The 14210-nt window shown below is 42.0% G+C and overlaps 1 protein-coding gene across 1 annotated transcript in view; it reads right to left on the bottom strand.

The window, feature by feature from the left end:
• The window catches only part of XDH (xanthine dehydrogenase), a 74630-nt gene extending 65542 nt beyond the window's left edge, over nt 1-9088 (bottom strand). The window contains exons 1-2 of the mRNA XM_034764730.1: nt 8536-9088; nt 7629-7712 (exon numbers count right to left, since the gene is read on the bottom strand). Of these exons, the coding sequence (XP_034620621.1) occupies nt 7629-7712; nt 8536-8553 (102 nt within the window). The 5' untranslated portion in view covers nt 8554-9088. The remainder of the gene's footprint in view (nt 1-7628; nt 7713-8535) is intronic.
• Nucleotides 9089-14210: the final 5122 nt, after the last annotated feature.

Raw genomic sequence — 14210 nt, 5'->3', positions numbered from 1 at the left:
ACAATGGGATTGAGAAACCATCATGTGACTCTGCACCTGCCCCCGTGAGACATTGAAATCCCTTCCCAAAACACCCTGTGGCCAGTTGCACAGTGGGATAGCGACCCACGGTGCACAGCTCTGTGTCAACACAAGAGCGGCTACTGTGGATGTGCTCTGCTGACACAAGGATCATAGTGTGGACATACAGGAGCAGTTTAATTACAGCGGTGGCTGTGTGTCGACATAATTTAAGTAGACTTAACTTCGTAATGTAGACATAGACTAAGCAGGGACAAAGCACTTGGCATCTTGGAGTTTATTCCATTATCTCTCCTGCAGAAGCCCTGGTCCAAACACCATGTTTTAATAGGTTTGGACATATGTAAATAAATTCTGTTAGTGATGTGAGACCCTCAAGAAGTTCGGAGGTTTGGTTCAGATGAGCAAAGAAATGTTAAGTGATCCAAAGTTCAGGATTGCCTGGATCAGGATTTGGTTCATGCCCATCTCTAATACTGAGTAAAATACTCACTTAAACCCAAATGCTGACCTTAGAAAGTTATTTATTAAGATAAGATGTTTCATTCTTGCTAGATGTTATTTATTAAGGTAACAAGCTATTTAATTCTTGTTGGATCTGGGGATACAATCTAAGATTCAGCACTGATTCTGACTTGACACGAAGTTTATCAGGCTTCATTTTTTAATGTTATATTAAAAGTTGTTACATTAATAACCATCTTGAACCTGGACACGGCAGATTTTGGCGTGGAGGAATCTTGTTCTGCGCAATTTCAGTCAACTCAGTCGTGATTTTTAATAATGTTGTTTACTGTTACCTATTTTATCAGATTTAAAACTAGGTTCTACTTGAACCTTCTCCCTGTGGTCAGAAATCAAAGTTCTTTATTTGTTTTCTTCTCGCCTGCAGGCCTTGTTTTGCTCCATCGGTATTAACAGAGTATCAAGGCACATTTCCAATAAAGTTACATATAGGATGTGATAATGTATTCTTGACTCTTACAATGTAGGAGTCCTAAGTACAGTCACTGCAGTTTATTTAAGATAATCTCTCTCAGTTTTGAAAGTTTGATTGAAGCAAAGGGCGCTTTTAGAACCTTGTCTTCCCCCCTTCAAGATAAGATAATTTACCACCCTTTGTACTTTGAGTTTTTTTTCCCATAAGACCCACATTTTCATAATTGGCTCCTGCAAAATGTAGTTGGGCAGCGGTTATATATACAACTCCTATATTTGTGACCATAAAACAGATAATTTGCCCGGCAAATGGACTCTGGCACTCATCACTATTCAAATCTTTACAAATATAATCTTTTCAAGTGACTGGCATCACAGAAGTATTTGCAGCATTCCCCTGAATGTATATTAAGCGTGGGGATTACCATCAGAGATGAAAGTAAGCCAGTACGGTCTGGTATGGCACACGGGTGAGAAAGTGGCCCCCGGTACACAGCTGACTGTACTGGCAGGGCCGCTGATGTGCGGGCAGGGTAGAAGCAGCTAGCCCGGGGCTCCCAGCAGCAGCCAGAGCACCTGGCCCTTTAAATTGCCACCGGAGCCCCGGGCGGCGCGGGCCAGGCAGCGCTAAAGGGCTGGCTGGGGGAATCTGGCCCCAGCCCTGCCCCTTCTGCCAGAGGCCCCGCCCCTTGGCCAGAAGCCCGGCCAGCCTGCATACTGGCAAGTCCGTTAAATTACTTTCATCCCTGATTACCATACATATCTCAGTAATGCTGGCTCCTTTCAAGGACAAAGTTGCAAAGATTGTAATGGCATCAATGTGAAGGTGCACATCAACCTGTTTTCTGCACATGATCTGGGAAAGTAGAGTAACATACTTGCAAAGTCAGATTTTCGTTAACATGCTGCTGAGCCTTTCAGGTTACACTGGGACCAAATTTAAACAGTAAGATGCACAAAGTTGGCTCATATTGTAACATACTCATTCTGTAATTTTTAAAAGCCTACAGTAGTGCAAAATTAAGTTATAATCACACGAAAGTCCAGAATTTCAGAGTTTAGATTCCCACAGTAAATCAGGCCCTATTTTTTTCACACAACCCTAGTTATGATAGCTGGATATATACGCCAACATCCCTGACTCTGAATTTCCTGACTTTTGTGGGATTCTAATTCTAGAATCTTCACTGCAACAATCTGAAGGAAGGGGCTGGCATCTCACGACCTTGATTTGTTTTTTTAAATAAGCATTCAGTCTAAAAGGCACCTACATTCCAGCGTGCTCTGTCTCACACTGCCACTGAGCAATTGCTGAAACTGACTGGTGAAATTCACCCCTCTCCCCTGCCACACACACACAAAACCCAAGTAAACAGGCTGCAAGTCTTTGTGTGAGAACTGCTCTGGTGAGTAGGGGCATAGAATCCCCTCTCCCAACCTGGGGGCAGTATTCATAGCTGCCATTCTGGCCTCCAGTGGCTAGTGGCCTCCACTCCACTTGCAGCAAATGGTACCTCATTATGTGTTTATTTCGGTAATGAGAAGCAGTTCCCTATTTCAGATCATTCCGAGAATTACTATTTTCAAATCATACTATTGTCAAGCACAGCAAAATCCACATCCCTTTCTGTGGTCTATGCACGTGCCCAGCCTGGCCCTTTCAAGTAAAGCTCTTTTTGAGTTATCCAGGCATAAAAAATAAGCGACTGGACAATTTTCTTAATGGTTCAATAAACCCAAAATGGCCAAATAGGTTTTCTTGAGATTTTCCTAAAAATATGCAGTTGTGGACCAAGAATAAACACAAGAAGTCTCATCACCAAATGTCCATTATTTGGGAAGTTGTAAATGGCTGAAAATATGGGCTTAGGCCCTGATTCAGCAAAGCCTTTAGACACCAGTTATTCAACAAAGCACTTAAGCATGTGCGTAAGTGCCATGAAAGTTAAATCTTTGCCAAGCTGGGGCCTTGGAATGGAAGCGGCCCCTCATCATTGGAGCAAATATGTAACATGCTGGGCACCCTCACCACACCTCCTTTTCAAGTCAATAGACCAGATTCACCTCTTACTCCTGTCGTTGTAAAGCAGCATGAACACCATTGTAGTAAATGGTGTTGCCTAAACGTAAAACTGGTGTAAGCAGGAGGCGTATCAGGCCTAATGGGAGTTATCGTGCTCAGTACCACTCGGGATCAAACCCAGGGCTTGAATCAGACCACACACCTGTGTAAGTCAGGAGTGACTTCACTGCATTCAATAGAGTCCCCCAGGGTAAAACTACTGTGAGATCAGAACAAGGCCCATCTTGTTGGCCCTGCCTTATGACACTGCTGTGAACACTGTTAATCTATGTAACTACCTGAATTTATTACCGTTATTTTTGTCCTCCCTCAGGTCTTCCCCCCAACTGTTTGTTAGGCTCATTTGTATAGTCTCTAATTGGCGTTTAAACTCTTTGGGTGGAAATAATGTTTACTTATGTGTTGCACAGTGTGTAGCATTATAGGACCCCAATATTCATTCTGTCTGTCTGCTTAGGTACTCGACCCTTCAAATAGGATCTGAGTACCTCACACCCATACTCCTGCACAGTGCAAAATGAAATTATCCCCACCGATTTCAGGAGCAACCCCTTACAATTACAGTTCCAATAGGCAATGGAAGAGGAGTGCCACCAACCAAGTTCTCTGCTGACTTGGTCCTTCTGCTGTGTTATGTCTTGACACACTTGCATAAGCAGCCTCATGATCTGCCCCTATTTCCAACCAGAGAACTAAAGAATGGTGTCTGCCAGAACACTCTACACCAAATCTCGGCTCTCCTCAGACGTTGGGTAGGCTCAGATCCAAACGTCATGGCTCAGCGCACTCTTTGGTACAAACCAGAGCTCTTGACTTCAAACATCCCCGAAATCTTAGGGAAGTTTGGATCCAAATCCAGATTGGGAATCAAACTCACAGCTCAGCCCCATCTCTAGTTGGGATAGGGTCATATCCTGCCCTCATGCACAGCACGACCAAGCTGATTAACTCCACAGCGCACAGCCTTGTTAGGTGAAAACGGGGATGATAGGAATCCTGCCCCCGGAATGCAGAACAGCAGCACAGTCACTACTGCAGCCTCTGAACCTAGAAACCATACAGCATGTTCTCTCCATGGGAAAGAAAGGCCAGTGAATCAGTGTACTGGTTCTCTGGCCCAGCCCCAACTCCTGCTCTACTCCTCAGCAGTGTGCAAGAAATCTCCATAGATCTGTGCTCCACAATGCACAGGGGGTGCACACCTCGACATGGCTTCCCACCATGCTAGTCTCTGGGCAGTAGCACTGCACTGGTCTCATTGGATCAACTGCCATAAAAAGAGGGGCAGGGTTTGCCCCACACTGAACACGGACATAGATAAATTCTATTGTGAGTGCAGTAGAGTGGCAGTCCTGACTTGTTTCAGTGCCTTGCAGGATGCAGACCACAATCCTGGTTAGCGTTAAACCTCTGCAGAGTGAGGGGATGCTGTTAAAAACGGAATTCACTGTCCCACTGTGTGCAGGAATCACACCACCCACCTCTGAAAGGCAGCCACCTCTTGGGCGATCATTGGTATCTGATCGGCGCAACGGATGCGCTTTTATTAGTGCAAAACCAGTTTGATTGTAAACTGTATTCCAGCTGTTTAAATGCAGATGGGATGAATGTTTGACTTGAATTCAATTTCTTATTGCCTACTCCGAAGCACAGTCATCTTGAATATATTGCACACACACATACACACACACACACACACACACACACACATCTTCAGCAGCCTTCTTCAGATCTGCTTTGGCTATTGAAACAGTTTAAAGTAATTACATAAAATTAGTGCACCTCTTTACTTTTATGGTAAAGTAACTTTCTAAGAAATGCTATTGAAGTGCAGCGATGTCTTCCAACAATGGCCAGTGCTTCGGAGGGAAGGAACAGAATGGGTAATTATCAAGTGATCCATCTCCTGTTGCCCAGTCCCAGCTTCTGGCAGTCAGAGGTTTAAGGACATCCAGAGCATGGGTTTGCGTCCCTCAACATCTTGTCTAATAGCCATTGATAGATCTATCCTCCAATCTAATTCTCTTTTGAAGTCAGTTATACTTTTGACTTTCATAACATCCCCTCACAGCAAATTCCTCAGGTTGACTGTGCATTATGTAAAGAAGTGCTTCCTTAGGTTTGTTTTAAAACTGCTGCATATTAATTTCATCAGCTGACCCTAGGTTCTTGTATTATGTAAAGGGGTAAATAACACTCCCCTACTCACTTCCTCCACATCATTATATTTTGATAGACCTCTAAAATAGCCCCCTTTAATAATCTCTTCTCTAAAATGGACAGTCCCAGTATTCCTAATCTCACTTCATATGGAAGCTGTTCCATACTTCTAATCATTTTTGTTGCCCTTTTCTGTATCTCTTCCAATTCTAATATATCTTTGCTGCGATGGGGTGACCAGAACTGCACGCAGTATTCAAAATGTGGGCATACTGTGGATTTATATAGTGGCATTATGATATTGTCTGTCTTATTATCTATCCCATTCCTAATGGTTCCTAACATTCTGTTAGCTTTTTTGATCACTTCTGCCCACTGAGCCGATGTTTTCCGAGAACTATCCACAATGACTCCAAAATCTCTTTCTTGAGTGACAGAAGCAATTTAGACTCCATCATTTCATATATATAGTTAGGATTATTTTTTCCAATGTGCATTAATTTGCACTTATCATAACTGAATTTCATCTACCATTCTGTTACCCAGTCACCCAGTTTTATGAGATCCCTTTGTAACTCTTCATAGTCTTCTTTGGACTTAACTATCTTGAGTAATTCTGTATCATCTGTAAACTTTGCCACCTCACTGTTTATCCCATTTCCCAGATCATTTATGAATATGTTGAACAGCACTGGTCCCAATACAGATCCTTGAGGGACCCTACTATTTTCCTCTTTCCATTGTGAAAACTTACCATTTACTTCTACTCTGTGTTTCCTATCTTTTAAGCAGTTACTGATCCATGAGAGGACCTTCCCACTTATCCTATGACTGCTTACTTTGCTTAAGAGCCTTTGATTTGGGACCTTGTCAAAGGTTTTCTGAAAGTTCAAGTACACTATATCTACTGGATCACTCTTGTCCACATGCTTGTTGACATCCTCAATGAATTCCAATAGATTGGTGAGGCATGATTTCCGTTTATAAAAACCACATTGACTCTTCCCCAAAAAATCGTGTTCATCTATGTGTCTGATAAGTCTGTTCTTTACTATAGTTTCAGCCATTTTGCCTGGTACTGACGTTAGGTTTACTGACCTGCAATTGCCAGGATCACCTCTGGAGTCTTTTTTAAAAATCTGCAGTGCATTAGCAATCCTCCAGTTATCTATACAGAGGCTGATTTAGCCAATAGGTTACATATCACAGTTAGTAGTTCTGAAATTTCATAATGGGGTCCTTCAGATGTCTTGGATGAATACCATCCTGGTCCTGGTGACTTACTACTATTTAATTTATCAATTTGTTCCAAAACTTTCTCTCTACTGACACCTCAATCCGGGACTGTTCCTAAGATTTGTCACCTAAAATGAATGGCTCAAGTGTGGGAATGTCTCTCATATCCTCTGCAGAGAAGACCGATGGAAAGAATTCATTTAGTTTCTCCGCAACAGCCTTGTATTCCTTGAGTGCTGCTTTTAGCACCTTTACATCCACTTGCCCTACTGATTGTTTGGGAGGCTTCCTGCTTCTGATGTACTTAAAACATTTTTTGCTATTAGTTTTTATGTATTTTGGTAGTTGCTTTACAAATAGGTTTGTTTGTTTGTTTATTGCCAACCTAATTATATGTTTACATTTGACTTGCCAGAGTTTATGCTTTTTTTATTTTCCTCAGTAGGATTTGACTTCCAATTTTTAAATGTATTTTTGCCTCTAACTATCTCTTTTACTTTGCTGTTTAGCCATCGTGGCATTTTATTTGTTCTCTTACTGTTTTTTTATACAATTAGTTTGAGTCTCTATTATATTGTTCTTTTTTAATTTCCATTTAATAGTGTCTTCATTTTTGTGTAGTTTCCTTTTTTGACGTTAAATGTTACTGTGGTGGGTGGGTTTCATTGGCATCCATCCCCCCACCCTAAGGATGTTAAATTTAATTATATGCTTGTTATTACCAAGCAGTTCAGCTATAGTTACCTCTTGGACCAGATCCTGTGCTCCACTTAGGAATATATCGAGAATTGTCTCTCCCCTTGTGGGTTCCAGGACCAGCTGCTCCAAGAAGTAGTCATTAATGGTGAATAAAAATTTTATCTCTGCACCCCGTCCTGAGGTGACATTACCCAGTCAATACGGGGGTAGTTGAAACCCCCATTATTATTGGGTTTTCTGTTTTTGTAGTCTCTCTAATCTCCCTGAACATTTCACAACCACAGTCACCAGTGGTCAGTAGTATACCCCACTGCTATACTTCTATTATTCAAGCATGGAATTTCTATCCATAGAACTATTATGATACAGCCCTAAATTTAAAGGTTGTTGCTGCTCTGTTAGAAAACTTCAGTGGAAGAGAATATGATAAAATGATTAACACAGCCAGGATCCAAGAGCAAAGAGAATAAAAAGTTGGAATCTCCCTTACCTTTTTGCCGTTCACAAAGAAAACCAGTTGATCTGAAGCCATCCTGTGCACTTGCCCAAATTCACTCGAGATCACAGAGCAGGCCTATACACCATAAGAAAATAACCACTAATGGCATCAAGACACGCAATGTGTGTTGACTTAGGAATGTTTGGCCGTATTTTCACCCCCAAGTTATATAATAATCAATCTGGAGGCGTGCCAGCTGCAAGTGGCTAGTGCTTCTGCAGCAGTAATGATAGAACAGGAGAAGCTGAAAGAACAAAGTGACCTGCCCCCCGATATAGCAATAGATTAATTTGAAAAACTATTTAATTGCATTTCCATTCAGAAAGACACTGCCGTACTTGATGCACCCAAAAATCTGGCTCTATTAGAGCTTACAGAATTAACAGCATTTTGAGCTCCACATAGTTTTTCCAACCATTTATCACTGCACTGAAACAAGAACACTTGTGATTTTTTTAAACTTGCCCTTTCCAACAACAAGCAACCTCAGCATCAATAACTTTATAAGATGTTTTCCCATCAAAGCAGTGAGGACTTCCCCTCTTAATTTTCACTTGATATACAGTGATCAGTTAGCAGAGTCACTGTGAGATTATTTCATCAGTTTTCTGCTTACAGTTTGTAACATTGCAATGCTTTCCATACGAAAGGAAATAAACAAACAAAAAAACCCCACTCTCTGCATGCTTATAAAGGACTACAGATAACTAAATCCTTATGCCCCAATCCAGCAGTGCATTTAAGCACCTGTGACTTTAAGCATGTAAGTAGCCACACAGAGAGCAATGGGGCAACTCACATGCTTAAAATCACAAGTGTTTACACGTTTTGAAGGATCAAGGGCTAGGCAAAATTTAGACTCCGAGTGCTTGGCCGTGCTAGTTTGTTGTAACCTTACCTTATGTGGATCTGGCATGTGGCATGACAGCAAAAGACAAGGAAACAGTCAATTCGCTGGGAACAAATTTGTGTTCACCTTCTTTGTTTTTGTTTTTTCCCCAGTTTCTCTGTTACACAACTTTCAATTCTCCTTGGTTTTAATCCTGGCTTCTCAGTGGCTGTTCCAGAGCATTCCACAAAGCCCTCCGTCAAGGCATGGCAAACTTGTGCTGTTGTGCATTTCTTTACCTAAGAATCATCATCATCATCTTAATTTCTAGATCCATGTGAATTACCTTGTAGGTTCCAACACAGTTCCAAAAATCGAAGAAGAGAAAAATGGTCACAGTGTAATGACCAATCTTTTTTGCTCTACTCTGCTTTCTGTAACTTTTCTTTGTTTAGTTCCTTTCTTTATAGGCAGTCACTTCCAAGCACTTCTTTTACTAGTATTAACTGCCTTTAGGATCTTTAAAATACCTGGGAAAGAGCCATTTTTAGTTGTTTTCCATAACTGCTCTGACCAGCTCAAGCAATTTTAAAAGTGAAACCAAGAAACTGAAACCAACTACGGCACTCAGAAGCAGCCTCATTTTGAGTACTCTGGCAGACTGTCAGGGCAGCCACCACCGGTGCATGCATTATTTTACTAGCACTTGTTTGTTTGTTTTCTGCACTCTACCTCCTGGGCAACACAGTAGGAAAGTTTAGGACAATGTGTGTCATCAATGGGTTCAGCACTGCCTCAGCAGCACATTGGGTAAGTGCCAGCATAGCCCAGGGCAAGCAGCGTTCAGCTTCAGCCCCATTTCAGAGAACTTTGAAGACTTGCTCAGCAGGTTTCGTGAAATGGGGCTGAACACTGTTTGGCCTGGTCTACATTTGCAGTTAATGCATGTGGATCGTTCTGAATGGGTGCTGAAAGTGCTGTTGAGACCAGTTTCCTTGCATCCCTTATTCTGCTGCATGCAGCGCTGCTTCCAGTTTTTTTTGCCGCGCCAAGCGGCGGGGAAAAAAAAAAAAGAACCCAATTGAGCTGCTGCCAAAGTGCCACTGAAGAGGAAGACAGCGAGTGAAGGACCTGCCACCGAATTGCCGTCAATCCGGAGCGGGCTGATTGAGCTGCCGCCGAAGTGCCGCTGCCACCGATCCGGACGTGCCGCCCCGACAACGGATGGACTGCCACCCTTTCTATTGGGCGCCCCAGGCACCTGCTTCCTTTGCTGGTGCCTGGAACCGGCCCTGGCTGCATGGTAGTGTTAGATGGGCCACGATTTTTTTTTCCCCTCGAGGCATATCTTTTTCCAGGGAATTGTTACCTCAGTCAATATATCTGTGTGGTCACGTACATATACACTGTAGTATATGTACGTGATCACACAGATATATCGACCGAGGTAACAAAGGATCAACCTTGAATTCAATGTAATAAAGGATCAACTTCGAATTCAGTGTAATGTTTTAAAATTGGTTTGTAATATTGCAAGTAACAAGTCATAACCATAGGAAATGTATCAAAGCCATCTTAAAATACTATAAACATGTAGAGTACTAATTTAATAATCAAGCATATTTCAGTTTCATAATCCTTTTTTTCCCTAATGCAGATGTTATTTCTATGTTCAAAGAACACTGACAATTTCATGTGTAAATCACATGTTGCTTAAGTAATGCCAGGCTCTGTATTGAATATTTTAGGGTCATACCCATTGGTAAGGGTGCAACCGGCTTTTCATTATAAGTCTTATTTTTGCTCTGTCTACTTTATCCATCTATATAGCGCTGGACCTCATCCCTGTAGTATTTGTGCACCACACAAACATTAATGTACTTATACTCCAGGCACCCCGTTGATGCAGGGCAGTGCTATTATCCCCATTTTACAGGTGGGGAACTCAGGCATAAAGGAAGACATTTTCAAAAGTCCCTAAATGATTTAGGAGCACATGGAACTTGTTCCGCTAAGTCTCTTAGGTGTTTTTGAAAATCCCACCCAAGGATGCTGACTGTTGTATGAATTTAGACGGAACAAATAGACCCAAGAAGACAGCGCTGTTATCATGATCCAGTCGCTGTCCAACATTAAACAGTTTTAAACGAGGTTTGGGATGAAGATACAGAAAAGAAGGGAAAACAGTTAAAGCATTTGAAATGTGAAGTATTAAATAAGGGTTTCATTTAACATCCCCTGTTCCCTTTTCTCTTTAGCTGGAGAGAGTTTTTAAAAGGAATAAAAACCTGTTTGACAGTCTCTTAGATGGGATTAACTCATTTTTTGAGAAAAGAGGAAAGTTAGTTGACATGGTCTGGAACTGTCATTGTTTCTGTTAATGCCCCCCTCTCCCTCCCCGTTTTCTAGAAGACAAAAGGAGAAGAGAAAGAACAGCAAAGGTAGAATACGCAGCTTCTATCTCTGGTGTTGACTCTCACTTGCAATCTCAGTGCCGGAAAAACAGACAAAGCATACAATTTTATCAGCTAATATGAGATCTGGTGAATTTGTATGAACATCAGGTTGTTTAGGGCATTGCTTTTAACTGCCTCTTTCAGATCACAGGCTTATAGTAGTGTTGCAAAATATGCGGTCTTGGCCAGCTAAACCAGGCTCTTATTAAACAGAAAGAAAAATGGCAGAGATAGGGAAGAGATGAGATAAGGTAGAGAGGGGAAAGGACACATTTGGGGGGTGGGGGAGAAAGAAAGTTTCACATCTGAGGTGGTGTTCGGGATTCAGCCAGAGCTGATGGAGGTGGCGATGCTACCTCTCTGGCCTTGTCTGGTCAGGACGTCCCTCAGGATCAAGATGATGAAGGTCTGGAGTCCCAGGAGACTGTGGCCATGATGGTGAAGCTCACTCCAGCAGCCAGTTTTTTCCTAACATTCCTTTCTTTGAGGATCCCAAAAGGGAGTGAAAGGGAAAATAGCCCATCCCTTCATTATTTTGTCCAGCAATTACTCAATCTCTCATACCCCAGTTTTGGTTCATTGCTTTCTGGTCCTCTACTCCTTTTGTTTACCAGTCACAGTCTTAACATAGTGCTTGAGTTATATCCGTAGGCCTTTTTGTCTGTACCATTCAGTCTGTCTCACTTTTGTAATTTTTTCCATCAACATTTGTTGTGATAGGCTATTGTGACATCCATGAACTTTCACTCACTTCTTACAGTTGAGCTCACAATTAGGATAGATTTGTAGACCCAATTAACACAACAGGCCCAGACCCTCAAAGGTATTTAGGCACCTAACTCCCACTGACTGCAGCTGACTTGCAGTCAGTGGGAGTTAGGTGCCTAAATACATTTGAGGACCTGGGCTCAAATTACTTGCCAAAGGCCACACATGGATCCTGTGTCAAGACAAGGAACTGAACCAAGAATTTCTAAGTCCCATATCAGTAGTTTAACCACACGACCATCCCCCTCTAACTTTAACAACAAAAGGCATCCCTTTGGTATAAAAACCCTCATATTTAATCTCAGGCTATAAGAGAAGTTTGAGTGTCAGAAGCAAATTGGTTACTGGCCACACTATTTTTGTAGGGCACTGAAAGTGTAACCAGTTTCTGACTGGTAAAAAGTGTCCTTTGTCCACTCATAACTCAGAAGTGGGTTGATTTTACGAGTTCACATTTCCCACACACTCACAACTCCTTACATCACTAGTGCAGAGGGGAATTTGAAATAAACTGAGTCTAAAACCAAAAAAATTATGGAAGATTTTTTGCAGTCTGACTGGTTAATCCTATGGATCTAGCAAGTGCAGTGAATTAATCATCCAATTCTTTAGGTGATTACTATTACTGATTATACGTATAGTGTGGTTGTAGGGTGAACTCACCAGCAGAAGGCCCTCCTCATGTCAGGATGCAGAGTTTCAGGGACTCTTCATTTCCAACATCCCTTGGGTCCTGGTTCTGCAATGATCTGCTGCCTCTGTGGCTTAGCCCTCCAGCCAGATCAGCTTTCAATCCAGACCCCTTCTGAGGTTAACGAAAACAAAGTAAATCTCGACTCAAAATAGCCACTGACCATTGAAGTCCATAATATAAACTGAAGTCCATAATATAAACTAATCCTTCATACAGACCCAAAAGTCCATAATATAAACTAATCCTTCATACAGACCCAAAGCCAGGAAAGGGTTACTTGGGTTAAGGCAGGGAGAGCCTGCCTTTCCAATCCTGGCTTCATCCAGATCTGGCCTTTATCAAAGCAGCCAGACCTTTTTTTCTAGCTGGCTGGGCTCTGATTGACCTCTGCCTGCTCCTGGCCTTTCTAGATGCTAGAGGATCAACTCTAGCTGATTCTGCCTGCAGCTGAGCATGGGAAGCCTCTCTAGTAACCCCCTGGAGGCCTGACCTAGCGGCTCTTCCCTTTGTAGCCTTTTATTTTTATTTAAAGTAAATTTAGTGGTTGTATGACAACATCCATGGGTTCAGCTCTGGTGGCTACAGTCTCAAATTCAACAGAGTTACCTGTGCTTGTTTTAGATTTAGATCTCACAGGAACATATGAAGCCATGGGCAAGTAACACATACAATTACAAGATCAAGGTCCACCATCTTTTATCCATTTTATTAAAGTTACCAACAAAGTTATGAATGTCACAACATATACAACTCCTAGATATATATCCATGCACCAATTCTAGCTACAGACATACTCACATCCTAGTGTTAGGGACTGATGGGTTTCTCATGGATTGATCATCAGTAGAGGGATGGTGCCTGCTGGAGTTTTCCTGCAGGAAGCTCAATTTTCCCACTCTGGGCAGCAAATGCCTGGTATACCCCACCACAAGTGCCATAAAAGTACAGAACTATAAGGAGACACAGTTCCCGTCCTAAGGCATTTACCATCTACATTGAGCAAACACATGGCAGGATAACAACAGCTGACAAACAGATGGAAGAGGAAATGGAGGGAAAGAGTTACAACAAATAAAGGTGATGAAACTTGGGTTTTTTATGGTGTCTTTGCAGCTTGTTCTGATTTTGCTGTCAATGGAAATAGGGGAAGTGAGTATGTGTGGATAGCACTGCAGGGCAGATGAGTGATGGAAGACTCAGTTAAAGAAATGGCTTCTGAGCTGAGATTTGAAGGAAAGTGATGTAGATTGGTGCCCTAGAAGGAAGCTGTCATAACTATAAAGGGAAGGGTAACAGCTCTCCTGTGTACAGTATTATAAAATCCCTCCTGGCCAGAAACTCCAAAATCCTTTTACCTGTAAAGGGTTAAGCAGCTCAGGTAACCTGGCTGACACCTGACCCAAAGGACCAATAAGGGGACAAGATACTTTCAAAACTTGGGGGGGGGAAGGCTTTTGTTTGTGCTCTTTGTTTGGGAAGTCGTTCGCTCTTGGGACTGAGAGGGACCAGACATCAATCCAGGCTCTCCAAATCTTTCTAACCAAGTCTCTCATATTTCAAACTTGTAAGTAAATAGCCAGGCAAGGCGTGTTAGTTTTACTTTGTTTTCTCAACTTGTAAATGTACCTTTTACTAGAGTGTTTATCTTCTGTTTGCTGTACTTTGAACCTGAGGCTAGAGGGGGGGTCCTCTGAGCTCTTTAAGTTTGATTACCCTGTAAAGTTATTTTTCATACTGATTTTACAGAGATGATTTTTACCTTTTTTCTTTAATTAAAAGTCTTCTTTTTAAGAACCTGATTGATTTTTCCTTGTTTTTAGATCCAA

Source organism: Trachemys scripta, chromosome 3 (assembly GCF_013100865.1).
Source record: "Trachemys scripta elegans isolate TJP31775 chromosome 3, CAS_Tse_1.0, whole genome shotgun sequence".
NCBI classification, from domain to species: Eukaryota; Metazoa; Chordata; order Testudines; family Emydidae; genus Trachemys; species Trachemys scripta.
Note: the sequence above shows the minus strand (reverse complement) of the source record. Positions and strands in the feature narration are given on the sequence as shown.